At 38.3% G+C, this 27,490-nt stretch overlaps 1 protein-coding gene across 4 annotated transcripts; it reads right to left on the bottom strand.

Annotated features, from left to right (window-relative positions):
* Nucleotides 1-840: 840 nt before the first annotated feature.
* CEP83 (centrosomal protein 83) lies at nt 841-26,837 on the bottom strand. Of its 4 annotated transcripts, XM_064451017.1 has the most exons (17): nt 26,749-26,837; nt 20,717-20,875; nt 20,218-20,368; nt 18,935-19,027; nt 18,519-18,650; nt 15,127-15,378; nt 13,706-13,837; nt 10,714-10,828; nt 9,081-9,225; nt 8,797-8,946; nt 8,267-8,342; nt 6,984-7,141; nt 4,321-4,450; nt 3,361-3,464; nt 2,441-2,621; nt 1,576-1,744; nt 841-1,169 (listed from the first exon to the last, which is right to left on the bottom strand). In XM_064451017.1, the coding sequence occupies exons 2-17, from the start codon at nt 20,863-20,865 to the stop codon at nt 1,165-1,167; spliced, it is 2,142 nt and encodes a 713-aa protein (XP_064307087.1). In that variant the 5' UTR covers nt 20,866-20,875; nt 26,749-26,837; the 3' UTR covers nt 841-1,164. The 4 variants fall into 4 exon arrangements, with proteins under 4 accessions (XP_064307087.1, XP_064307098.1, XP_064307078.1 ...); XM_064451028.1 differs by having other exon boundaries at nt 841-1,744; nt 2,504-2,621; XM_064451008.1 differs by having other exon boundaries at nt 841-1,744.
* Between the last annotated feature and the right edge of the window lie 653 nt (nt 26,838-27,490).

Consider the following 27,490-nt stretch of genomic DNA (forward strand, 5'->3'; position numbering starts at 1 on the left):
TCAGGCTCTGAGGCTGATGATACTTTTAAAAAACTAAAAATGGTAAAACGAGGCTAACCTGGTAACCTACTTTCAGGAGGGATTGTTGCAGGGACTGCCTCTTGCCCAGAGCCCCAGACAGATGGGGAAAGAGAGCCCGCACAGCAGTAGATGACTGCACTTCTTCCTCCTGCCATTACCCTTTTCCTGGCCTCTGAGGCTTCCCTAGTTTGTGCAAACCGCCCTCCCTGCCCCGCGGCATCAGGTGAAAGTCTCGCTGAGGACCACACAACCAGGGTAAGGGACAGAAACGCGAGGCTGGCGAGAGCTACCTCTTTGCAACCACCGTATACTGGTGAACATCACAGTTGGCGAAGCTGGCTCAGGCACAGAGTTACTTTTTCCAAATTAATCCTGCAGGAGACAGTAGAAGTAGCTTCTGTTACTTCTAATAGCCAACCTCTTTTCCTCAGAGAAGTCTAAAGAAATCCCCAAGAAAGCACGGTGCATTCCTTACACTTTGGCACTGTCTGGAAAAATCTAAAATAGCCTCTGGAGAGGGAAGCTGAATCAATGACAGCGTCACCACATGCAACGTAGTTATTCAGCTGTCTGTTACTACAGCCTAATAACAATGCCGAATAAGCTAGTCAAAGAAACGGCACTGCATGTCTCACTGTCTCATACATTCACTGCAGTATTTGGCGGGGGGGGGGGGAAAACCCAGACAAAAACCAGATAAAATAATTTCTACACTTCCAGGAAAGTTTTCACTATCAAGTCAAAAAAATGAATTGACCCTTTACAAGTTTCTGCTACTAAACTGATAAGGAAGGGAAAAAAATACTTTAAATAAATACATTCAAACTTGAATAAATAATTTTATTGCAGTTAAGTAAACAAATTACAGTAGCAACAAATACAAACTTATATTTTCATAATGTGAAGGCAATTTGTTTTACTTCATCTCTACTACATTGTATTAAAAAACCATGATTATTGCTTATTCCCATTATAAAAATACAAGAGGCACATTGTCGAGGGTAGCAAATAAAAGTTTTCAGCACATTTCATTTCATCCTCCCTACCTGCATGGCAACTTCAAAATAACAGCCCAAATGTGGATTACAGCACTGTTCCAAGCAAAACAGGAACCCAGCAAACTCCACACTGATACAGAAACTTCTACACTGCAGGAAGAAGAGGATATTATCAAGTAAGTTTTAAAATAAATTTTTTTTTTTATAAACCCTTTCATTTTTATTTTAAATGTCAGCACAACCCAAACCTTGATAAATATTTTTTTAAAGTTTCGTGTGACTATTTCATATATTTTGACTTCCAAATAATTTTACATCCTTTATATAAAAACATTTCAAAACGTAGTTAATTTTTCAACGCTTTTGTTTTGAGCCATTATATCTGATAATTTACGACAGTCTATCAAAAATAAACACAAAACTACGTGGAATATACTTTATGCTCTTCAGGCACATACAAGCATGTTTTTGACAAAATATCAAAAGCAGGTACAAAGGATAAGCTATTAAAAACTAACAGCGTGCAGAGTTTACACACTTTATTTGGAGTCCTCACTTTGCGCGTCACCTTCTCCAGCAACCTTGTTTCTAGCCAAGTCCCTGTATGTGCCCACCATCGCTCGCTCTCTGGATGGTCCAAGATCTTGCAGCTGTTTTCTCTGTGTGGTTTCTAGTTCTTCCAACCGCTTGCGAAGCAGGGAAAGCTCTCTCTGATGCTGTTCCTCCTTGAATTAAAAAAAAGGAGAGGCTCTATTACATTTTGCACAGCTACTACGGACCAAAATGAGCAATAATTTATTTTCTTTAATTATTTTAAAATAAGAATTGTGAAGTCCAACATATCCTTATTCATTACATTTTACTCCTCAATGTTTTGTGGGTATTGTTCTGACGTTCAAGAACAGCATCAGCAAGGAACATGTGTGCAGGCGCTCCTCCTCTCAGACGAAGAAGTGCGCAGACCCAAGGTCTCAGTTACCAAAAATTTGTAAAGTCAGCCTGGTCAACCTCAGCCAGAGAGATTTTCACCCTCAGAAGCTCACCACAGCAAGTAAAACTCTTCTAATCGCACAAGAAGTCAAGAGCAGCAATACCGCTTTTTAATAATGAAACCATGGTGTGAGAACACTGCTGGGGTATTTCTTGCCCAGGAGGAGCCATTTCAAGCCTCTCAGGAGAAGGACAAAGTACAGTGAAGCAGGTTAAACCTGCCTGTTTGTTACGTTCTGTAACATATCATTTGTCTCTCAAGAACTCCTTCCTCTTGCAAGGAAGGGAACATCACCAGAAACATTCCTCCATGTTTCCTTCCTCTGTTCAAAGACCAAACACTCCTTCCTTAAGACTGAGGTCTGTAAAGAAGGACTGTTCCGGTACCCACTTTTGTTGTATTGTTTTCACAACCTGTAATACATCACCACCTGAAGAAGGGGGAAGGACACTTCAGGCCCAGGAGGCAAGGCAGATGGTGACAGTATACTGACTGGATTGAGCGACGGTATGTTAGGATTCAGAATTAAACTCCGGAATTCATTGTGTCTACGTTGCAAGTCCTTCAGTCTCTTCTGGAGGTGTGCATATTCTTCATAGGAAACATTTTGCCTAATAAAAAAAGAGGTTCCATATTGCTCAAGATCTTTGTTATCCCAGCACAGAAGCATACCTCTCCACCAGTACTTGGCTACTTATTGTGCCTACAAAGGAAAACTATATACCAGAAAAACTGGAAGGTGGAAGATCTGTGTATGTTCTTGTGCCTAAATGTCTACCTAAAAGTCCCTCCACACAATAAATTCTCTGCTGTATTACATATTACAATTTACACGGAATAAATTAAGCTTCTAATAGCATTCACAGTAGTGAGCCCCAGGAGCCACAGTACATTAATTATTTGAATCAAGCCCTCCATAGGTACTCAATGAAAAGAAAAAAAAATTGAGTTTGTCTTTCAAAGAGGTGGCTAAGTCTGTTTCTCTTGCAATTCTGAAGTCTTTTTCTTTCCCATCTTCCACTGATTTTCACATCCTGTACTTTCAACTCTAGCACTGCTTCACTGCCGCACCTCCTTTTTTACAAGCTACCTTCTTTTGAAGGGATTCCTGCAACCGTGCATCAGATATTTTCCCTCCATTTCTTCCCACAGAGACAGCCTGGCAGTTGTCTCATGAGCTCTTAGCTGTCCATCCTAAATGGGCTTCATTCGAAGAATTCTAATGCTGGAAGCATCATTAGATTGGACTCTGGTTATTAAACTAAGTGTCAAGAATCTTCAAAATTACTTTGTAAGTCAGATCTTGGGCATACACCATTTTTCAAGCTAAGAAAAAGTGAAGTTTATTACCTATTTAGCACCTGATTTTCTTTTTCTAGCTCTTCTATCTTGGCTTCCAAAAGTTCTAGTTTCTCTTGCATCCTCCTTTGTTTATTATCATTGAGAGTCTTCCTCTGTCAAACAGACATTTCAAACAGAGCTAAGTAATACCTTGATAGATTAGATCCTGTGAAAATTAAATATACACTGCACATGGTTTCCAAGCTGTGACAGTTTTTAGGGTTTTCCTTCCTTAAGAATTGCGGTGGTGTTTGAACATTCTGAGTCCCCGTGATGGGAAACAAGAGATGCACAGCTGTCAGTCGCTCATTGGTCAGTGACTAACTGTGCCAACAAACGTTAACTGTATTTGAGAATTCCAAAATTCATAGTTATACATGGTCATTTAAAGGAAGTATAAACATGACAAAAAAATGTATGCTTGCTTTTATTTTTTTCGCTCATGTTGACCTCAACTTTTAACAACCTTAAAAGCTACTTGCCAGTTTCATAACCTGTATACATCCAATATATAAAACTGCCAATTAATCTTGAGCTTTTATAAACAATTCATCAGCTTTTCCTTTCAAGTTATTCCATAAAAAGCTTGGGAGAAGGTATAAATTTTTAATAGTCCATAAAGGAAAAGCAGAACATCATTTGTCTGGTATCCAAAACATCATCCTTACTAATCAAGGAGTCCACCTGTTAAATAGCCATATATATACACGTATACACACACATATATGCACACACACACAAAGCTTCACAAAATCTTTGATGGCGTTATAACAAGGTTGTTAGCTGCAATATTCTTTTGCATATCACTTCAACCTAGATCTATGCTCATCTTAAAAAAAAATCTATATAAGTTGTTACTATCTTCAGTAGATTGTGAATAAACTCTTAATAATAAAACAACTCTATCTGGCCAAAGTAAAGCTGAACTTTTCATAAGCTGGATCATTCATAAAGGAAGAGCCAACATGCCTTTTTCTGCGCAACCGCAGCTCGACATAGCTTGTTCTTCACTTGGTTGTATTTCTCTTCTTTCTCTGTGATGCGCTGAGTAAGCATATGCTTCTCCTCCAGCCATTCAATACGTTTGTATTCTAAAGTCCTTTGAAAAAATCAGGTAAAAAGATTAAGAGGTTATATAGACAAAGCAGTGTGTTTGATGAATGCCTCAAGGCTCTTAAAATAGATGCATATTTCACAACTCCTGCCTTTATATACTTGAAGGACCTGATCTAAATTTGACTGTGCTCAAGATTCACTAAAATTGAACCCATGCATTAACATAATCTTAGGTTTTGTTCAACTATGAGGCATATTTTGAAAACTGATTCCAATAAGCTAGATAATTGTAGGCTGCTTGTTGGTTTGGCATGTTACCAAACCATCCATGGAAAATTTCTAAATTTAGATCAAACAATCATACCAGAACACAACAGTAGACACCTATGCCGACCATCCGTTGTCAGAAGAGCTGACAACTGCCTGCTCAGTTTGGGAGGCAAGATATAAGAGAATAGGTTGCTGCCCTGTGCAGTTTACTACGCCTTTGTAACAAAGGAGTACAGACTTGACCAGTTTGTTCTCCCGACCAGAACAAACGCCAACACAACAGGAAGCTCCCACCGACATGGCTCTTAGACAACGCTCCAGCTGAACACACACGACCAACAACATATGCTATCTGTTTAGGCCCTTGCATGGTTAAAACATACTAAAATTAGGCTGTGATCTCTAGGAGTGGATAGGAAAGGAGCCAGTTGCTCTCTGCTGCCTTGTTTGTTTGGGCTATCTGCATTGTGGGTCAAAGCAGACAAGAACTCTGCATATTTAACTACGTTACTATGAAAAAAATCAAGTGGTGAGATTCTTGCAGCAGATTTTAAGAAATGAATCTCCATATATTTCTCACCAAACAGCCTTTCCCTTCCTTCCCCACAGTACCAGTATTTGGAGTCATCTACTCGCAGAACCAGGGTCCTGGCCCACGTGGTATCCATCACAGTTCTTTTAGTAGATGTTGCCATTGACTGTAAATAACTACCACTACCCAGGAACCAAAGAGCTTTCTTCAAAAGCACTACTTAACAGTAAAAGAATTTCAATGGAGACAGTGGTTAAAAATGCCGTGAGATTTTTTTTTTATTAAATGCCCGTAATGCTGTTCCTGAAATGCTTAACAAGTGCCTGTTTGAGCTCATCTCTGACCTGTATCAGTCTTATAGTTTGCCTTCAGCCCTTCTTCTCATTTCATATTTTCATTTCTGAGCCTAAGATTGACATGGCCAGACACGCAGCTGCTTTGCCTACTTATGGCTCAACTGGCATTATTTTATTTATCTGAAACTTTTTCTCTCAGGCTTTCTTATCTTTTGATCCTCATTAAGCCAAGTTGCTTTGGTGCAACTCTTGGAGTGCAAGCTCGTATCTGAGCTGAGGAAGGAAGTCCTATCACCCATAGAGTCAGAAAAAGAATGGAAACGTGCCCTAAGGGTCACAGGGTAACAGTCAGACAGACCTGGAGCACTTACACGTAGACCGCAAAGCTGCTTAATTTCTGCAGTATCAGCCTGGGTGCGTCTCCTGTTACCTACATACTTATACAAAGAACCCTGAGGACTGCCAAGTTCCTTCCACTGCCTTCCCAGGAAAACCTGCTCCTGACTGGTCTATGGCCCATAAATACGTAAACGACATTGACAGCCTCACTCAAACAAGGGTGAATGTGTCACTCAAAATAAGAACACACCTTCCTAAAGTAACCATCCAAAGTATTTAACACGCTACTGACAACTGAACATACTCTGCAGTACTAATGCAATAATTTCTTCAAATGTTAAACTGAAAAGCAATACTTCAACCAATGACAACGCAGCAATTGCAGTACCAACTTGCAGCAAACTTAAAACAAAAACATGCCACATGATACTCCTTGGAAGTTTTCTATTTCATCTAGGATGCTGAATTTTTTAAAAACCCACCACACAATAATCCGGTACAAATTAGACATGTATTTGGTTATTAGTCTAGGAAATATTAAATAGCCATTTCAGACTGACAAATCAATCTCCAGATTCCAGACAGGTGTTCATTACTGTATGGGCTCTGAACAAGATCAGGTTTCCTACAGCGTTTATGAGCATATTTTGATTGTATGTGGTCAAGCTCATGCAAAAAAGGAAAGGAATTATTTTTAATTTTGATAAAAGCAACTAGAAGATATCCAATAAGCTTTTATTTGCCTTGTATCAGCTAAAAGGATCTAGTGGGAGGGGGAAAAAGTATATACACACATATACAGACTGAGTCCCTGAAACCTTATCAAAGCTTAAACACTCTTAAAAGAACCATGTGTGAAACTCTGCATCCACTTCAATACAAATACGGTCTCATTTTATAAAAATAATATATTTCACTATTCAAGAATTGTAACAGACATGAACGGAAACAAACTCCTATATCTGAAGTTACCACAAGCATAACAGAAGGTACGGCCACTTTTTACAATTGTCCAATATTTCCTGTTCATTTTTAATTTCAGACTTTATCCAGAATCTACAATCCATAAGTAATCCACATGAAAGGAATACAAGCAATATGAAAAGGAAAAGTAAAGCCAAAAAGAAGAAAAAAATTACTTCTCTGTTTCCAGTTGAGCTTTTTCTGCCTGAGTCCTTGCATGTTGACATTCTTGTTTCAATCTTTCTATTATCTCCTTCAGCTTCTGATTAGACTCCAGTAAATCATTTTCCGATTGAGAAACTGTGGCAAGTTGGAGTTGCATGTCATGGATTTGCTACAGAGAAATGAAATTTTTCCATTTGAGAAGGTATGCAAATAACTAAACTAATTTTGAGATACTGAGATAGAGCAAAACACAGACACCAACTGGCTGTATTAGCTTTTCATAAGCCTTTCTTATTTGTTCCTTTTCTCCTTACTCAACAGCTTCTCCAGAAGCTTTATAGTAAATCACTACTAGACAAAGAAGAATTTCTATTGTAGTTAAAATGAGAAAAAGAAAGGGAGGCAGAAGCCTTCAGTTGCTGATGTGTCCCCCAAAACTTAAGAAATCTGACATTTTAAACCCCAGGGCTGAACAGCACTAGAGCACCACACAACATTTAGTAGCTGAGCTGTGGAGCTACCAAGACTCTTCCCTCTCATAACGCACAACGCGTTACGGCCTGCAGTGGCTGTACCAACCAGTTCACAAAAACAAGTAAGTACAGAGACCGAGAAGTCCAACCTCTGCAGCCAGCAGCACACTGAAAGGATGATTTCCCTTTCCTTTTCCTCTCCCCACATGCACACTCGGATACCCTAGTTTCTGATTTCTGGAGAAAAAACAAATATTGCCTTGAACTTCAAGTGCGCACCGCTCGCAGACTACTTTGATGCACAGCTGTGTTCTTACCTACTAAACATAACATCATGAGCAAGCAGGAGTTAAAAGAATTAGGTTTTATCTTCAACACTGCCACCAATTCACTCTGCAATAGAAATATACCTCTTTACACCCGTTTATTCATTTATGAAACATCTGTTACGCACTTGAAGAACCTCAGATGAGAGATGCAGTGTAAATGCAATGCATTACCTAGAAACAATTTCTAAGTCTCCATGGAAACTGAATCTCCAGTTAAACAGCGCATAACTGTATTCAGTATACCAGTCTATAAACATTCAGCTTTGAAATCCTTACTACCCACAATGTACATGAAGCAAAAAGCTATAATCCCGTCTATAAAGGTCCAGGAGAGTATGACTGATTTCTGAACATTTTGGCTTCTAAAAATCTGTTGTACGCATCTTGTCCCTCAGGAAAAAAAAAGCCAATCTAACCTTCAAACACTGGACACGGTAACTGCAGGAAAGATTGTTTTTCTCTATAAAACATTACAACGCAATAAAACCATACCTGTTTCAGATCAGCACTTTCGTGTTTCTTTTCTTCCAATTCCTCTGTCTGAATAGCTTGCTGTTGAATTTTTAATCTGAAATTGTATAAGACATCCTTATCTAATTAAAATACAGATGCTAGAAGTTAGGACAAATCAGTCTGACAATAGAATAATTTGAAAGGCCGATAAATATTTAACTGAACAATGCTTAAAAATACATTTTTATTGATTATTAGAATTCATATAGGAGTAAGAAATACGTTGATTTGTTTGCTCTTGGAGCATGACTTCTCATTTCATCGTACTGGCTTTTAAAGGTTTGGATGAAAAATGTTTTGGGTTTGTGGTGGTTTTGGTTTTTTATAAACAGCACCTTTTTAATTCTGCCCTCTCTTTACACAATGCAAAAGATTATTTTGTTTAATTTACCGTAATGAACATTTATGTATCTCTGAAAAGTAAACTTTTATACTGACTACTGTAAAGAAATTGGGGGTGGGGGGTGGGGATGGAGAAACGCGTGTTAAGGTTAGAAAAGCCACACTACCGCAAACGCTGAAGTTCCTTTTTGCTAGATTCTTCTGCCACCTGTACAACACGTAGCTTCTCTTCATACTGATCCTTTTCAGACTGTCTCCAAGTATCTTGTTCCAGTTTAATCTTCTCTAGATCAGCTAATCTGTTCTCGAGTTCTAACCTGAGGCATTATTCAACATGCACAAAAGAATCATGAAAAAATGCCAGAAGTGTTCAGTTGCTAAGAATGACATTTTTTAAAGTTACTCAAAACACTCCTCTCTTAGAAGCTGAGCAGTGAATCAACAAACATACTTTTCATCCTGTAAGGCTGCAATTTTTTCAAAAACTTCCTCTTTGGCAGCTTGCACTTTACGAATTAGCTCCCGATCCTTTTCTACTAAAAGCACCTTATGACGTTCAACAGCTGCCTTAAGAATTTCCTTGTCTGACAGCAATCCTGCATTATACATTAAAAAAAGTTAAAATGTCATTATTGATATCAACCTGATAAAATGCAGTATTAAAACAACTTTATAAATTGATAAAAGGGAGCCAAAAATTACAATTCATGCAATGGAATGAATGAAGAGGGAAAAAAACAAGAAAAACAGAAGAGACTTGGCCTTTCTTAGCATAACAGCAACATTTCAAAAACTTTTGAAGAGTAACTGTTACACTAGAATCTCTATGTAGAAAGTCTATGACGGTTTACTATTTTAACATACAAAAGTAATTCAACAGTTGATATTCTTATAGACTTAAATTCTAAAGCAATTTCTGATAAGCAGTTATGTCTGGATTTAAAAAAATAAAGAAAAAAGAAGAAAAAAAGAAGTGTTCCACAATACCTACAAAAAGGTCAAGCAAGAAAATTTGTTACTTACTTTTTATGGAAAAGTTTATGGTAAGTAGTAATTGGTTATCAGTGAAACTGTAGTAACCTGGCTACAATAAATCTCACCTTTTAATCCACTCATATTACCAAATATGGCAATTCTAAAATTATTACTATATAGGCAAAAGATGCAAATTAAAAACTTGGGACCAAGACACCTGTGTTCACTAGCAAATAAGCCAACATGCCACAACAACGACTCCTGGTTATTTAGCTAATTCTGTGATGCAAACTGGATTCCACAGCAAGTTCAGGTTAGCTTAAATCTTGTCCGTATTTAGTTTCATATTTCATAGGGTCCAACATTTTTAGTACGCAATACACTGCAAGTGCATTGCTGATGCAGAAAGCACCACTTTTGAGTTGCTCTTAGAGAACTAATATTAAAGCAAGTGAACAGAAATTACTATTCCAGGAAGACAAAGGTACTATTTTGGGGTCATGGCAAATCAGTGAGGACAGTCCACTTCGAAGCTGTGCAGTAATTTCAATCAACACATAACTAGTACTAGAAAGCCTTGGCCTTTTCACTCTAGAAAGCTATTTCAGGCTGCCTACATACTCTGCTGTATTAGGTAGCTTAGAACATTGCCTCTTTTCTTCAAAGAACGAGCTAGAAGTAGTCTTTTGTTTCACATGGCAAACTTACCCAATTGTTATCATTTCCACAGACACAGAATCAGAAAACAAAACAACCACTGGAGCCCTATGGTACCTTAAGGTTTCAAGCAGAGCATAAAAGACTCTGGAATTTGGCAATAACAGGAAAAATAACCATATGAAGTACATTATTTGAAACAGATAATGCTCAAACTGTGTCACAAATTCACTAATTTCCATAAATGCAAAATTACTGTAACTGTTGTTCTTAACCTCGTAGACCAAATGAAACACCACAGTTATTTCAGATACAAAATGAATTATCAGATCTATGACCTGGACCAGAAGTAGCAGGTGAGGGCTGCTGGGGAATGTTTGGAGGAGAAATAATTGTAGAATTCTAACTAGAAGTTACAAAAGAAATCGTTAGAAGTTAATTGCACATTTTACCATCCATTTCACTTTGAATCTTGTTTCTCTCTCTTTCTACCTCACTCTTTGTTCTTGCTGCCTCCAGTTTGACATTTGTTACTTCCAATTTATGTGAATGTTTAAGTTCTTCTACCTATGAATTAGAAAAAAAAATCAACTAAAATAAATATATATATATATTCGCAGCTTTGCTGTAAGTTTTTCATGTGATACTTTGCTAACAAGAACGTCTGCCAAATAATCATGGACTATGCTTATTTTAAACATACCTTAAATATTTTTTTTCATCCACTGCTTTCCTGAAGCCAATCCAGAATATCCACTCTTGTAGGTAATTTTTAATGGTGATTATTAAGTACTGTAACACTAAAGCTATTGACATGACCTGATTCCCAAACCATAAACAGTGCTATTACAGGTTTTAATTAATTCCTCAAGTCACACACTGAAGATTATTGAATGAGTTGTCAGTCATCTTGAAACGCATGTTTTGTATATTCCTTGATTAAAAAAACCTAAAGGGCTCAAATACAACATGTATTCCAGGAATCAGGCCGTCTGACCATTGACATGTATTTCATCTTTAACCAGCCAGTTATTACAAGCTACAGTGTAGAAAAGTTACTCTTTTTAAGAAGCCTGGGTGATAGTATGCACAGATGTGCAGGATTCCCTGGGAAAACTTCGTTTCCGAGTAAATCCTATACATTCTACAACCTAGCCTCTGGATACTGGGGTATTTCTGAAAAGACTACTCATTGGAAATATCTTGCTATGATGCTATTCTAAACTGCATGCGACCCTGATGCCTTGCTAACTCAAGCATGAGCATGTCAGTTTACACATACTTCACTTGTGACTAAAGATCCCTCAGAGACAAGCTAAATAAAGTTAAATTTAATCTCCCTAAGTAAAACAAAACAGTGATATGCAAAAACCAGATTATCAACTGCTCCCCCAAGTAATTTCAAATATTGTGAAAGCGCATGTCAGTGTTATTTTCGAAAGTATACTCGAAAATCCAGGATAGCTTTAAGTCAGAGAGCTCATGTTATATTTCAAAAATAATTATAACTACTTATAGTCCCTCTGACTTCCTGGATTGCTATCCTACTTTCTTAAAATCCAGGTCTTCATAGTTTTGAAGTACATTTAAAATCAAATATTTCTCTACAATTCTGACATACACATCAAATGGCCTCATAAAAGCAGGAGCTTTAAGAACATCAAATCAAAGACAATTACTGCTTGCATGGAAACTTTCTATAGTTTAGGCATTTGTACGCAGTAATTACATGGTCAATGAGAATTAAATATCTGGAGGAAAGAACTTATAATGAAAATCCATTCACAATGACAAATGTAATTACAACCTGCTAGCATATACAAGTGGCAAAAGGTTAAGAATGACATAGTAGCTTATTAAGTAACTACACGGTAGATTTGGATGCTTAAATACTAAGTTGAGAACATTTCAGGGCAATTTACAAAGATTTAAGGTGGCTTTTTAAAGGCACAAAATCCAGAAGACAAATGCATGCACCTGTGCTCAGGAACAACTTTGAGTGGGTGCAGGAGGTGGTGGAGGTTAGTATAGAAATTAGTTTCTACTTCCCTCCCTTCAAGAAACACCACTGAATATTTTAATTTTCTCCTGCTTCTGGAGGAGAGCAGAGATCACCAGCTGATACAAGAAGTAAAGACTGTAACAATTTCCTATATATTCTAATAGACAATTGACTAAGCAATCTTTAACACACGTTTTCCCCTCGTATTTATTATTCACGTGAGACAAATATGACGCGTTGTATAAAGAGGCTTTAAATACTGGTATAGGTACATCCTAGTCTTATAGTAAATTAAAACTTTTTTGGATTAAGGACCAAAATGAAATACTTCACACTCATAAATATGTACTGTTTTGAATTAAATCTGAGATTGTTAAAGAACAACTATGGTAAAAGTTAAAGTTTTCTTCCTGTATTGTATCTTTCCTGAGGCATATTATGACAGTATTAACTGCTGTACCCATACAAAATCCATGTCAGTGTTATTCTGGAAAAGTATATTCAGAAATGCAGGATAGCTGTAAATCAACATAGAGCTTAAAATAATTCTGCATTCAGCTAGATATACAAGACCAAAGTTACCCGCTTTACAGGTAGTTCAGAACTAACTAAATCCTCTCCAGAAAGGTAAGAAAACACAGGGGATTAGAATTTGCTACCAGGAACTGATAGACGTGATAAAAATTTATTACCCGTTATTCTCTCTAGAAAGGAGGGAATAAGACACAGCAGCAGGGAAGCATACAAACATGGAACAAACCCTCTAAGATCTGGTGCCAACCCAGTAACTCAGATACTCAAACATGTTGCAAGACAATGATCTACTTAAAATGATACGATGCCATGCTGTACAGAAATGTTTCTGTACAAGCTCTGCTGGCATTAGGCCAAGAAGAATGCTACGCTAATGTGACTATCCTGCTTCTAATATAACCTAAGTCTCCGCAGGTGATTCCAGTGCAGCTCACTTCCCTGTACCTAACATAGCCCATTCAGAGGATACTTTTTAAGATCTCCAGAAACCATAGCTCCATTAAAAAAAAACAAAAAAAAAGGGGGGGGGGGGATATATCAATTTAAACCTCTATTGCACTTTACACACTTTATGAAAAAGTAATGCTTGTTTTCGTCAAATAAATCTAGCTATTTCCATGAGTACTAGAAAGATGAATATAAAGACACCTCTTCGAGCCCGTTCTGTTTAGGAAAAGGATATAGAAAATGAAACAAAAATAGCATAATCTCAATCTTAAGAGATGCTTTTAGGGATGATGTTTTTCCTGGACAGTCACATATTCTATATCTTCCAACTGAAACTGGGAAAAAAATTCCAAACCTATTTTAAGTCACAGCAGAAGACATTGTTACTTTATTCTTAATGTAAAATAGAAAAACATAACAGAATATGAAAAATGTATTTCAGATACCATAAAAACACTTACTTTAGCAGCTAAGGAACTGACTTCTCGTTCAGATTTGTGAAGTTTGCTAGTTAAGAGAATGTTTTGCTCATGACTCATCTGCAGTTCTTTCTCAATTCGATCAATCTGTAGTTCAGCAGACTTCTTTTCTGCCTTGAATAAAGGAGATATTTGTAAGCTTTTTGGAGCAGGGCTGTATCTTGCTATTCACTTGAGACATTCAATGGAGTTGGGTTTTCAGATATTACTGACCCTTTTTATTTTATAATAATAGATAAATATTTATCTTTGTTCAACAACATGTTCCAATACAACAAGGGTCTTGAATTTTACTCAAAAGTCATAACTGGTTTTACTAACACTACTGGCACATAATCATACGCATTTTCAATACTACTTCACAAGAAGCAGAGGTAATCTAACTTGGTTATGAAGCGGGTATTACTACCAGTAAATTACTGGGCTGTAAACACCAGTAAGTGGTGCTCAGAAAGATGTCATGTGTTGGCCCGTGCGGTTATACTAACTGAAGAATTAGCATCATGGAAAGGAAATAAAATGCAATTACTGTATTATAGACTTAAGATCCTGAACTTTTCTAAGTATCAAAAAGGTAATCTAACCTACAATTTCACCTTCCTTTTTCCAAACTGACCTACTTCCAGCAGGACTTTCTTGTAAGTTTTCTAAATTAAGAATATTACAGCACTTTTTAAGTTGTGATCAGATCATTTTGTAACAAAGGTAGACAACACTGAGAACAGTAACAAGAAAAATGAACCATCTATCTGTATGCTGCAACTGTGCGAGAAATCTACATGGAAAGAGACTCACTACCTAGAGAGACAGCAAGAACTGACAGGAGGACTGAAGACCACAGATGAGGAATACAGTGAAACCCTGGGAAACATACAACAGGCCAGAAATACCAAAGGTTCTTTAAGGGAGAGCAACAGCCAAGAACTAAACAGTTCCAGTAATGTGTTGGAGACAGAAGAGACACAGGTAGGCGAGAAAGATGACGACACGTGAGGAAAGGATTAATGAAATAGAGGAGCATCACATGACATTTTTGAAAAGAATGAAAAATTTACTGTAGCAGTTTATTAACAGATTGTCATTGGTTTCTAACTCCAGCTAAGTGACAAGTGCTGGCATGAGCATCTTACTGACTGCAAACGTGGATAGCACTCGCATGTTTAGGAAGGAGATCATTCAACAGAATCTCTCAGTTGAGCTCTCCACCTTTCCAAAGTTGAACTGGCAGTACATGACTCCCAATGTACTTACAATTTGTTTTTAAATCTGAAATGTACAAATTCAAATTGTGGAGTAAATGGCAAAATTATCAGTGACTTCAATGACAGTTCAATCAGGCCAAGCATTATTCTCACTACATCTACAAGGAGGCAAAATTTAGAAAACAAACAAATAAAACTTACCTCTAAAGACCTTGTAACAGCCTGCATCTCAGCTAACTGTCGTATTTGTACTCTCTGAACACTTTCTGCTTGCACACCACAATTGTCTCTTTCTGCTCTCAGTTCTGCTACTTCTGCTTCTAAGCCTTTTAATTTCTGATACAGTTGTGCTTTTTCTCTAGAGAGTGCCTCCACACGTTTACTGTCCCTCGTGGGATCAACACTAAGCAGCTGATTATGGAGTTCTTCTTTATCTTTTTCCAGCCTTGAAATCTGATAGTTGTTAATCAGAAAAATAAAAGCTATTACATTGGTTAGGTGTCAGGCAGCAACAAATACCGCAGTTGACAATTCAGGAAACAGCAGCACTGTGCATTTAAAATATTAAGAAGTTACATTCATATTTATTTGCTTTCTTAGAGTAGGAAAATCAACAGACCCATTCTTCAATGCCTCTTTTGCTTCAGTTTGCACTGGTAAGGCTTGTTCTTAGGCCTCATATGTCCCTAAGCCCCCCAAGCAGTCTGTGGGAGTAAAACAGCACCCAGAATAGAGGAAGAAAATGTTAGGGATCATTTAATCCACTGGACATATACAAGTTCATGGAATGAATCCAAGCATTTTGAAGGAGCTCACTGGTATCATCACAAGGCTATTCTCTATTATCTTTGAAAAGTTATGGTGATCAGAGAACATTCCTGATGACTGGAAAGAGGCAGACAGCACACCCATCGTCAAGAAGAGCAAAAAGATCAAGAAGAATGATCCAGATAACTACAGGACAGTCAGCTTCACACCAGCCTCTGTGAAGGTTATGAAGCAAAACCTCTTAAAAGCATTTCTAAACACAGGAAAGACAAGATGATGGAAAGCAGGGTTTGCCAAGGGCAGATCATGCCTGATCTACTTCTGTGCTTTCTAGAAAGAAGTGACTGGCACTGCAGACAAGGAGAGAGCAATGGGTCTTGTATACCTGGATTTTAACAAGGCCTTTGATACAGTCTCCCATAATCTTCTCTCTCACCAAATTCATGAGATAATGGCTGGAAAAGTGGATGGAAATGTGGGTGAAAAACTGGCAGGGCTGCCAGGCTCAAACAGGTGCAAAGCCCAGCTGACTGCCTGTAAGCAGTGGAGTCTTTCTGAGATCAGTACAGGGTCCAATACTGATTGATGTCCTCGTTAGTGACCTGGATGATGGAACCGAGTACGCTTTCAGCAAGCTTGCGGGTGACACCAAACTGGGGGGAAATAGTCAACATGCTGGAAAGCAGAATTGCTCTTCAGAGGGATCTGGGCAGGCTGAAGGAATGGGCTGACTGGAACCTCTTCAACAAGAGCAAGTCATGCAGCTGGGATGGAGTAAACCAATGCAACAGTACAGGCTGGGAGCAGCTGTCTAGGAAGCAGTTCCATGGAAAGGATCTGGGGGTCCTAGTGGACAACAAGTTGGACATGAGTCAGCAGAGTACCCTTGCAGCAAAGATGGCCAACTGCATCCTGGCAGATTAGCAGAATGATAGCTAGCAGATCCAGGGAAGTGATCCTTTGTCCCCTTCCAGTACTTTTAAGACTGCATCTGGAGTTTGTGTCCCATACACAAAGAATAACAACAAACTGGAACAAGTCCAGTGGACAGCCACCAAGGTGGTCAGGGGGTTGGTGAACATGACATATAAGGACAGGCTGAGAGAACTATACCTCTTCAGCTTGGAGAAGAGAAGGAGATGCATTGTGATGAGGAGAGAGGCAACAGATACAAGTTGGAACATGTGAAATTCTAATTAGAAATTAGGAAGAAGTTTACCATGAAGATTGTTAAATACTGGAATAGTTTGCCCAGAAAGATTGTAGAATCTCCATCCTTGCAGACGTTCAAGACTCAGCTGGACCATGAGCAATCTGATCTCATTACACTTCAACATTTTAAGCAAGATGTTGGACTAGAAGGATGTCTCTTCCAGCTCATGATCCCACAATTCTATAACTACAACAGAACTCAAATCTGCTAGTAAGTCAAGACAGCCAACATGACTTAACCATGTCAGACATAAAATTAAGAGAAAAAATTAAGAGAAAAAATTCTGTTACAAGGTAGTACAATAGGTAAAAATTAATCTTGAGACAGTAAATAACAAATATAAATATATAGATTGTAGTGTTTCAAAATTAGTTATGTGGGCTGGATGTAATATTGGGGGGAAAAGAGTGAGAAAGTAAGGTACATAAGAGGTATCTTGGTATTTGAAGACTAGTCCAAACAGTGATCCGCAGCAACGCTTTTAGAAGTTGCATCAGCGATCTCTATGGAGCAAAGCCAATTTCTGTAGCAAAAACCTTCCAAATCCCTTTTATGAGGAGATTCAAATGCTTATTGCATGATGTGCCCAAACCATCATTTAAGAATTAGGATGTTTTTGTAGCCTCTTTGTGCTAAATGGCATGGAAGGTTTCTCTCTCTCTAGGAGAGAAAAACTAGATCACGTTCCGCCCTGGGCTCAAGGTAGTTTCATTCTCTGTAAGTGTGCTAATTAGCTGCAGGACTAGCACAAACTCAACAAGCCCACAAGAAAGTCAGGCTGTAAAGCAGCATGTGGGTTTAGCTCTGCGAAGGACAACTGTTCTGTTTTTTATGCACTGCATTTGCAAATTTGGATTGATTTTGAAAGTGATGACTGCTTTGATTTGTGTCTCATGTTTGGGCTAATACATTCAAATCTGGCATCTTAGGCTATATGCTCCCAGACAAATACTTAAATTAATATGCAAATGACATATGCAACACTCATTTACACTGCTGCATATACTTAAAACATAAATAAGCCGGCAATTTATTTAGCTCCACTTCTGAAAGCCCAATTCTGAAACAGAAAATTAATGAATGGTTTATTCAAGAGTTAATACAGCTGAAATAAAGTTACCAAAGTTTTCAGTTTCCTTTTGACCCCCACTGTCATGATCCAACTTAGTTGCAAAAATGTACCCTTGTCTGGTATTAACAGTATCTTCTGTGGCCACCTTCTTGGATTAGTTGCCACATAAGTAATTTAAAATCTAAACTTACATCGGTTGCTCAGATATCTTATTAATTTCAGATTAGCGTAATGTCTCAAATTCCATCACAAATGCGATTAAAAAAAGCATTAAGGAAAACTACCGGATGTCATTTATCAGAAGGCAAATCTATTCTTATTTATAAAAGCACGAATGATTCTGTGACACACCACTGAACAAACCCACAGCAACAGCTTTAGGCTAAGTCATAAAAGCATTTTGAGAATTAAGAGAACGGAAACAAACACCACATTATGAAATGGTGTCAAACTAACAACCCATCAAGTACTAACGTTTTCACAACATTTGAGCAGCTTTGTCATCAGATACATTTTAAGCTACTGTAACATTCTACATACCTCAGCCTCATATTTTATTTTCTTCTCTTCTAAAATACGTGCATGTTCTTCCTTTTGATGTTCAAATTCTGATTTCAGAAAAGTATGTTCATAACGAAGTTTGTTATATTCTGTTCTGTATTTTTCCACCTCCTAAGTTAGAAAAAAAACCCAAAATCATCCATCACAGAAATTTTCAGATTTACTTCCTTCAGATGTCCATGCAATGTTCCCATCATTTCCCAAGTTATATTTGGTGAACTGAATCCCTCCTCCTCCCTCTTCTAGGGTTTCAACCTTCACTGCCTGGGGCAACAGTACCAAAGTGTGTCATACTTTTCTCCCCCTCCAGTTTTAATTTCCTAAGGTTTTAGGAACAACTATAAACTGGTGATCACTACTCTAAATGAAACAGAATTTCAGTACTTACAACTTACATTTTCTAGCTTCCGATAACGTTCTGTCATAGGAGATTCCAATTCCTGCTGTATTTGTGCCTTTAACAATTCTAATTTTTGAGGAGTTAGCACCTTAAGACAGAAAGGTATCATAAATAACTAGTCATATTCATTTATTTACTCTGTGGTAGGACAAATAGCCAGGAATAAAGTATTTCAAATATGATTTTAGGAATCCTACTTAATTTTCTATGTTCTTCTAAAGATTTTTCAGTAGTAGTTACAGAAGCAAAAAACCATTATATTAGTGAACTAAAAATATTCTGGGAAGATAACAGAAGCATTTAAAATGTCAGTATTTACTGGTAGAAGCAATACAAATGTCAAGCTGAACTGCCAAGAGATTTATCTCCTTTGTGGGGGAGGGGGAGAAAGAAAAGTGGTCTCACAGAAAAGATAAATTAGCGCCAGGTAAAACTTAAAACAGTAAGTGAACCAACCCCAAAGAATCAAAATGAGCAATACCAAACCAATTCTTTGTAAAACACATTAGATACATGTTCTCCAACAGATACAAGGGTAGTGGTTTGAAATGAAACTAAGATCAGGAAAGATTCCCTGCCTTAACCTCCACGCTGCATGGTATTTTGTTAAGTTTGCTTGGGTATGGTTATTAATATAGCAAACTATCTACCAAGAAAAAGTGTTAAAAAAAATGCATCCCCTTTTCTTCCACTTATCTGTACCCCAAAGTGCCTGAAAACTAATTCTAGTTATGGTACCAAGGCACTCGGAGTCTGAGGTCCTTTGTTAGATTCTATATTTGTTTCCTAAGAACATGTCCTGCATTAGTTCAAGGAAACAAGCAGTTATAGAAAGTATCATCCAAGTTATCTTAAATGTTGGGGGTTTTTTTTTGGTTTTGTGTGTGTTTAGGGGTTTTTTTTTTAAATTAAGAAAGCTGTCATCATGAAGCAAAACAAATATCTATTTTTCCAGTCACTTACCCTAACAGGTTTAGGCATCTAAGTTATCCTCCAGGGCAGATGATTCTCCCCACAACAGGAGAGCATGCACAGACAGAGACTGAGGGACTTACTATTAACATAGCACATAACAACAGGATTTGGAAGATTCAGTTAAGCAAGAAAACAGTAATTTCAACCCATAGTCAATCTAAAGAAGAAACATTACTCACTTGGGTGAATTTCAAGATATGTGAATTATATTCAAGCTACGATATACATGTAACAAACAAATATATGCATGGCCCTATTACAGGATTAAAATTCTTATTAAGTCCTACCAGTAAATTATCTCACCTGTATCTTCAGTTTTTCCAGCTCTTGTGTTTTACTTAGCAACTCCTCTCGATATTCAGCAAGAAGAAACTGAAATTTGTCATGTACAGTCTGCTTTTCAACTAACAACCGCTTCAGTTCATCTTGTGATTTTGTATATTCCTCCTGTAATCTTCAAGATAAAATATGTATTTTATATTTACCCTCTCAAATTAGATCTCAAAGCCCAAAAAACATGTGCAGAAGCAAACATACAAATACCAAGTTAGAACTAAGCTGTTAATATTCTCTTCCTGTAATATACTGAAAAGTTATCCCACATTTGCAAGCATAAAAAGTATTGAAGAAACATCATCTGCAATGTCTTATGGTATTTTGAATTGTTGTTTTTTTTAATATGAACAATGCTCAAATCTGTCCTTAAATACAAAAATAGCTAACGCACACAAATCCCTTCCACCTAACATTTAGCTTCACCTTTTAGCAGCTCAAATGAAGAAACCTGTTTAAACCAGTGTACCTTAGATGTTCTGCCTTTATGGTTTGATAGTTTGCTTTATGGTGTTCACATCGCATTTTTTCATCAATCAGAAGTTTTTGTAATTCTTGTGAATTGGCTGTATCACCATTTCCAACCACAGGAGGAAGGAGACTGCCCAAAGCATCCATTTTATGACGACTGTTGAATATGGAGAAGACAAAATAAAAATTAACTTATAACTATTCTACAATGCCATCCACTTTTTCTGATGATATTCCAGAAGATCAAGTTACCTGAACAAATACAAGGACATGTAATTAGCAATTCACAGTTCAAAGATTTCACACACTCCTTTTGCTTTCAGTACAGAAGAATCCTGGCTCTGCTGTAACTCAGGTTATAAACCTCTACTGAAAGGGCAACTCTTCTCTGCTCATTCTGCCTGCCCTGAAAAGTAATAGCCCTTCCAGGGGCAAAGAATAAACTTAAACATTGAGATTATTTGAGTAAATACAAGATAAGCACAAGCACTTCTATCTGACAGATTACATGAAATTTTATTTTTACTAATCAAACTGTGATGCTACCAATGCCCTAATTATGCCTTGTTAACCAGAGTTCAAGCAGAGGCCACAGACATCAGACACATACAGTTTTTACTACAACTTATCACAGTCCAAGCCTGTCACAAACTATCCTAACAAGTTATACTACCGTGTGATGTACATCATCACTTCAGCTGGAAGAAGAGCAGATAATTCTCTATTGTTGAACTCCTATCAAGCCCTCTCTGGAGAAGAGTTAAGGATTCATGGGCAGTCTGGAAGATACCTGCCCAAAGTTCAGCCCTGAAATATATCATTGATACACATCACTTCCTCATTTTCAAGGTTTATTTCATGGTTTCTCGTGACCTTTTCAGAAAGAGTTTTGCTAAATGTAGCAATATCAGGTTGGTGTGAGAAAGCTGCAAATCAACAGATGCTGAGAAATGGGAAGTATTCTAATATGCCTCATTAGTTCTTTTCGATATTAGAAGCAAGATATATTAATCTGATCATTAGTGACACTTCTAAAGGATCTGGGGGAGGGAGGATGGTAACTGAATTTTAGGGAAGTTAGAAAGCTTTAAAACCAACTACTCTGCCATTTTAGCTTTTGGCATAACTGGACTGATGCCTAAGAACTGCTGCAGCCTACGAAGGGCAATTCAAAGTTACAAAGTGCAACTTTTTACGAAGTAAAACTCAGAAAAAATGTTAAATCTCCACCATCACTGCAAATACCTCACCTTCTTTACATATACAGTTGAATATATAATGTTTTGTACCATTCCACTCTTTAAATCTTTCATGGATCTATGTTAAACACTTACCATTTGATTTTATAAACCTCTGAACTATAAGCAAGATGAAAATCTATCTTCCATATAGGAAAATAAACATTGGATGTCAGTGCTCATTCCACTAAAAGCCATAATAATGTCAGAGTCTTATATTTAAGTTTTCTTTCCCATTTTTCCTTCCTCCATCACTAAGATGGGGAAAGGTCAGAGGAAAATCTACCACAGTTACAACACTAGTATAGGCAAAGCGACAACAGCAACTTTGTATCCTGTTTTACCCAAATTTGCTGAGAGAATAAAGGGGAAGAAATCAGAACAAAGAACATTCTCCCTCAGTGACTGGGCTACATGCATAACCAATTTCAAACATTAATAGCACAAGTTCTGAAGAACCTTCTAATCAATACAGTATCTATTTTTCATTCCTGAATTTTGTTGGTTGTTGAGAAACCAAGGCCACCAGCAATTTCCAAACTCAATATAAAGACATTTTCAGTTGTTAAACCAGCAGCTGTGTGAGGAAAACTGGTCAGTGATCCTAAGGACAATAAACCATGTAAGAGGACAGAAAGTTCTGGTACACAGAGAAAACCCAAGGCAGCACATCCTTAAGAATTTCTAAGCATACCAACAGGGTTATCATGCTCACTGTAAAAAAAAACCCCAAAACTAACCAAACAAAAAGAAATGTCCCCCCAACAACCCACAAAACAACAAAAAAAAACCCAACTCAACCACCACGTAATAGTATTTTTCTGTCTCAGATCTTTGCTTTCCTAAACTACAGATACCAAATGTAACTACCAAACTATAAGCCAAAGCTCAGAATTAGGATTATAGGATTTAAAGTCAGGTCTGAATCCTGCAGCTTACTTAAGTAAGAATTATTTCTGGAATGGCATAGCAGATACAAAGTCAAAGACACCAAGAAAACACGGTGTTTCTTGAGAGCATATTAACCAAAAGAAAAAGATAAATGGAAAGGCAACCTTTTGTATTCTCAATTCCAAGATGCTGCCAGTGGGAAGTATATTCTCTCCTCACAGCTTTTGCTATCAAAAAGTGCACAAATTATAAAGCAAGACACACACCTGGACCTGTGTTCATCTGCATGAAGATTTCATTAAAAAGAAAAAAGGAAAGAACAGAGGGAAAAAATTGTAGCTTACAAAACAATTGTTTCAGACTGCAAAAGCCTAAGCAGCATGTATTTAAGGAAACAAAACTACTTTGGCTTGCAGGGACATCTAGTGGCAAATTTCATGACTTGCATTCCTGGGGACTGTGAAACAAACTACAGTAACAGAGATTTTATTACTTCACAAGAGCTCTTTCCTTGAAATCACTAATAGCAATTTCCAATATTTAATGTAATCACATTCTTACAAAAAAACCCAACTTTTTTTTTCCCCAAAATCATAAAATAAGTCCTGGCAGTGAACTGTCAATAGTCAACATTGTTTAGGGCTACAAATAATTTAAGTATATTACTAACAAGAATTTCTTCTGATCCTGTGGCTTACAGTACTTGCTTATAGTCAATGAACAGACCTTAAATAATCTTCAGAATTACACAAGACTACACCCATAATTTTTGAAACATACTTTAAAGGAACACTAGTTCAAATTTCTTCCTCTCTTGGAGATCTGTTCAAGAGTAGAGAACCATAAAACATACTTTAAAGAAACTAAAACCACATTATATCTAAAATTATTTCTCCACCTATATATTTGCCAAACTTTACCATGTTACAGAACAGCAAACTTCTATCATTTGCCCTGAATTCATACTCTGAAATCTTAACATCATTTTGTGCAGGTATACATATAAAGGTATCAGTGCAGAGTCCTGAAACCCAGAAAATGCACACTCAGTAGCTAAAATAGCAATATTTATTGTAGAATATCTAGCTAATTGAAGTAACTCAATTACATTTCCAAGAATCACTTTTGGTTTGCCTTTCTTCTCCAATTGTTTATTTTCATACCGTGAGAAACATTGCTTAAAGACCTGCTTCACATCTCTCTCTTCTTTACATCTATAAATCATGAGAGGGCTTTTCTTCTTTTACAAGATTTTTCAGTTATATTATTTTAATTTTTTTTTTTTGCTACAAGCACTTAAAATGGTAAGAATGCCTGCATTTAGAGAAAAATATGAAGATATCAATATGTTATTTATTTATATTAAAATTTTTATTTTTATTGTATGCTGTTTACAACAAGGCTTCCTTCTAGCTTACCTCACATAAGCAGATTCCATTATTTCAGCCTGTGTTGATAATTCACCTGCATGACACATTTAACTCTCTCATGACTCTGCTTTCCACAGCAGAGCAACACTTAAAACACATAAATTTATCCTATTTGAATACTGTTTTAAACAGTTAGATGATACAACGAATGTAATTTTGCAACTATTGATGAAAAAATTAACAGTATTTAACCTTGTGCAATATTTTGTTCAAGCAGTAAAATTCTCAGCAAAGTTGTTGAAAGCCAAACAGGTGTTTCACACAATGTACAGTTTAATATTTTAATTTTTTTCTAATGGAATCAGCCATGGTCTTGAGAAACAATAAACCATTTACCTGAACGAATAAGCAAGACACTCAAAGGAAGCACAGCCTCATGAAAGTGACTCTTCAAACACTACCCCTTCTCATCCCAGCTTAAGAGTCTACAGTAAGACTAGATAATGGACTACTGAAAAAGTGTAATCCAATATAAGAGCTCACTGTCACCAGGAATGGGATGTTCCACTCCTCCTTTCTTCACCCCCATTCCTAGATTTGTCATTCATCAGAACCTTCCATGAACTGGTTTAACTCAAGAAGTCAACACACTTAAACAAGCAGAAAACACTCTCTAGTTTTCCTGTGAGGTCAGTGAGTCACACCAGCTCATGGAAAAATCTGACAAGCTACATCATCAGTGAAAGTAGGCAGCTGGTACTGGCTAGGAGAAAGGAACAAAGAGCCAAGTAAATAGGCAGGAGGAGGAGCAAGGCTTTCTCCTTTCAGGAGCAGAGGGTTGTCATATCATGAGCTCAGATGTTCACGGAACCACAGCCTTGGACTAGATACCTAGCTTTTTAACAGTCAAAGTTAAGTGAAATAAATTCTACCTTAAATGACTATGCAACACACTCATGAGAGATCAGACTTCCCATGAACATCAAGTGAAAAAAAAACAATACAAAATTGTATACAAATTGAGAAATATGATAGCATACCTCTCATTACTTTAAAAGTCCATATTCTATTAAATCACCATCAGCAACTTGCAATAGCCAAAGTGATCACCTTAAATAAATATACATATATATATATATGGGAAAAAATTTCACAGAGAAACATGAAAACCTTTATTATAGGAAGTTCCATAATCTGGATACTACTCACATATCACTGTAGAGAATCCAGCAAAAAATAAACAATACCTTTGTATGCCTAAGTGCAGAAATTTTGGAGAACATCTGTATGGCTTCTACATTAGAGAAGTTACCAATCTCATTCAAACTACTGTCACTTCCCCCAAAAGACTGTTCAAAGTACAGATTCCAAGAACAATAAAGCATACATTATTTCAGGGTCCATCCCTACACAAGGCACACAGCATCACCCTTTTAATTTGTCTTATACTATAGATATGGTTAATTATTTGGTGAAAAGCAACCAGCTTATTGCTTTAGCCACATACACTACTAAGTCAAACTAATAGCAGTTACTGATCAAACTGCAGCTTTGTATGGGAACTATAGTTGGTAAATCTAGCTGTACTCAAGAACAGCTAGTGTACATATGCCACATATGCTTTCAACTGTTTTTTCATGACAAGAGACCTTCAAACATACGAGAAACTGTTGCTTGCTAGAATCTCATTCAAAGTTTTACTCGGGCATACAGACAGCTGCTTGTCACAAACAGTTCTACGGTCCACAACCAAAACTCTTCTGAAAAATCACTTCCATTTCATTTTGACTTAAAAATAGAGATGTTCAGACAGGGCATAGGTCTCATGTTAGTAAATGTATCCTACATCTCCTGTAGGCAGAAATACGATTATATGCACCTTACACCACGCGGACAAAGAGCATGTGTGACACAAAGCAAGCCATCTTAAGTCACCATGGCGTTTTTATTGTTAATTTTCCTACGACTTATGGACGTAGGAGCTTGGTCAGAGGAACAACACTAATATGGGTGTCATACATCCAGAAGTGCGGAAAAACAATCATTATCCTCTAACTGCAGATGGCCGAAGCTCACTGGTGGAAAAGAAAGCATGCAAAGTAAACACACTTCAACGCCTGGCAGCGAGCGGGCTCTTCCTACCCCTGAACTTTACCGCCCCGAGCTTGCGCGGGGCGATTCCTAAACCCACCAGCCCACGACCAGGCAACGGCGGCTGCCGCAGGCTGTTACCACCAGACCAGACGGGGCACAGGACAAAGATCGCGCTCTGGGAGGGGCTGCCGGCCTCTCTTCCCAGCTTTGCAGCCCTTTGCTCGGTAACAGACGGCCCAGGGCAGGAGCGAGCAGGGCCGGAGCCAAGGCCGAAGGGCCTCCCAGCTCCTAGGCCCCGGACTGAGGCCCCAGGGAGGAAGGCCCCAGTCGGCCCGGCCGGGCTGCCTCCCCTCGACGGTGCCCTACCCCTCACACCCGGGCCCGCCCAGCCGCCAGTGGCCGCCACCGGTTCGAGGAATTTAAAAATGGCGCCTCACCTCCCGCCGGCGCCGGCGCCTCCGCCCGCCGGGGTCCCGCGGGGCGCGGGGCACGCTGGGAGCGCGCGGCGGGGCGGAGCAGCGTCGCCGGGGAAACGGGCTCGCCCCACCCCTGAGCCCCGCCTGCGCGTGCGCCGGCGGCACTCCGCTTCCTTGCCCCGCCCACTGGCCCGCTGGTACCGGCCACCCGCGCGCGGGGGGCGGTTCCCGGTGCCAACGGTCGTTCCGCTGAGGCTGTTTCGTGGGGGGCGGGGGGCGGGTGTCTGTAGGCTGCGGCGACGAAGTAACACCTGTCTGGTGAACGTGCGGTGTTTCGAGTGCGGGTTTTTGTGTTACCGTATCGCAGTTTTAAGCTTCGGTACCACATTCACCAAGTTCAGTGCCAACCGTTGCGGTTCCGCTTGCGAGGGAATGAGGAAAACAGCAGTCGTCGCCGTCCTGATGGTGCAGCTAGCGATGATTTCTGATAGCGGATCCCTGAGCCTAACGCCTGCTAGCTGAGAGGAAAAGTACGCGTTATGCTTTGTGTTCAACGGGACTTACTGCCTGGTTGCTAACAGCAGGCTGAACGCTTAGGCTAATACAGCCACCTACAAAGGAAAACACATCCCAGGCGTTCCTGACAACGGTCGCTGTTTTCTGACAGAAATCAGTTTGTAAGAGCAGTTGAGATAAGGTGAACATGAACTGGTAAACTTCCTCAATTTCTCCCAAAGATCTCTTTGCCTGAAGTGGAAGATTG

Source organism: Phalacrocorax carbo, chromosome 1 (assembly GCF_963921805.1).
Source record: "Phalacrocorax carbo chromosome 1, bPhaCar2.1, whole genome shotgun sequence".
NCBI classification, from domain to species: domain Eukaryota; kingdom Metazoa; phylum Chordata; class Aves; order Suliformes; family Phalacrocoracidae; genus Phalacrocorax; species Phalacrocorax carbo.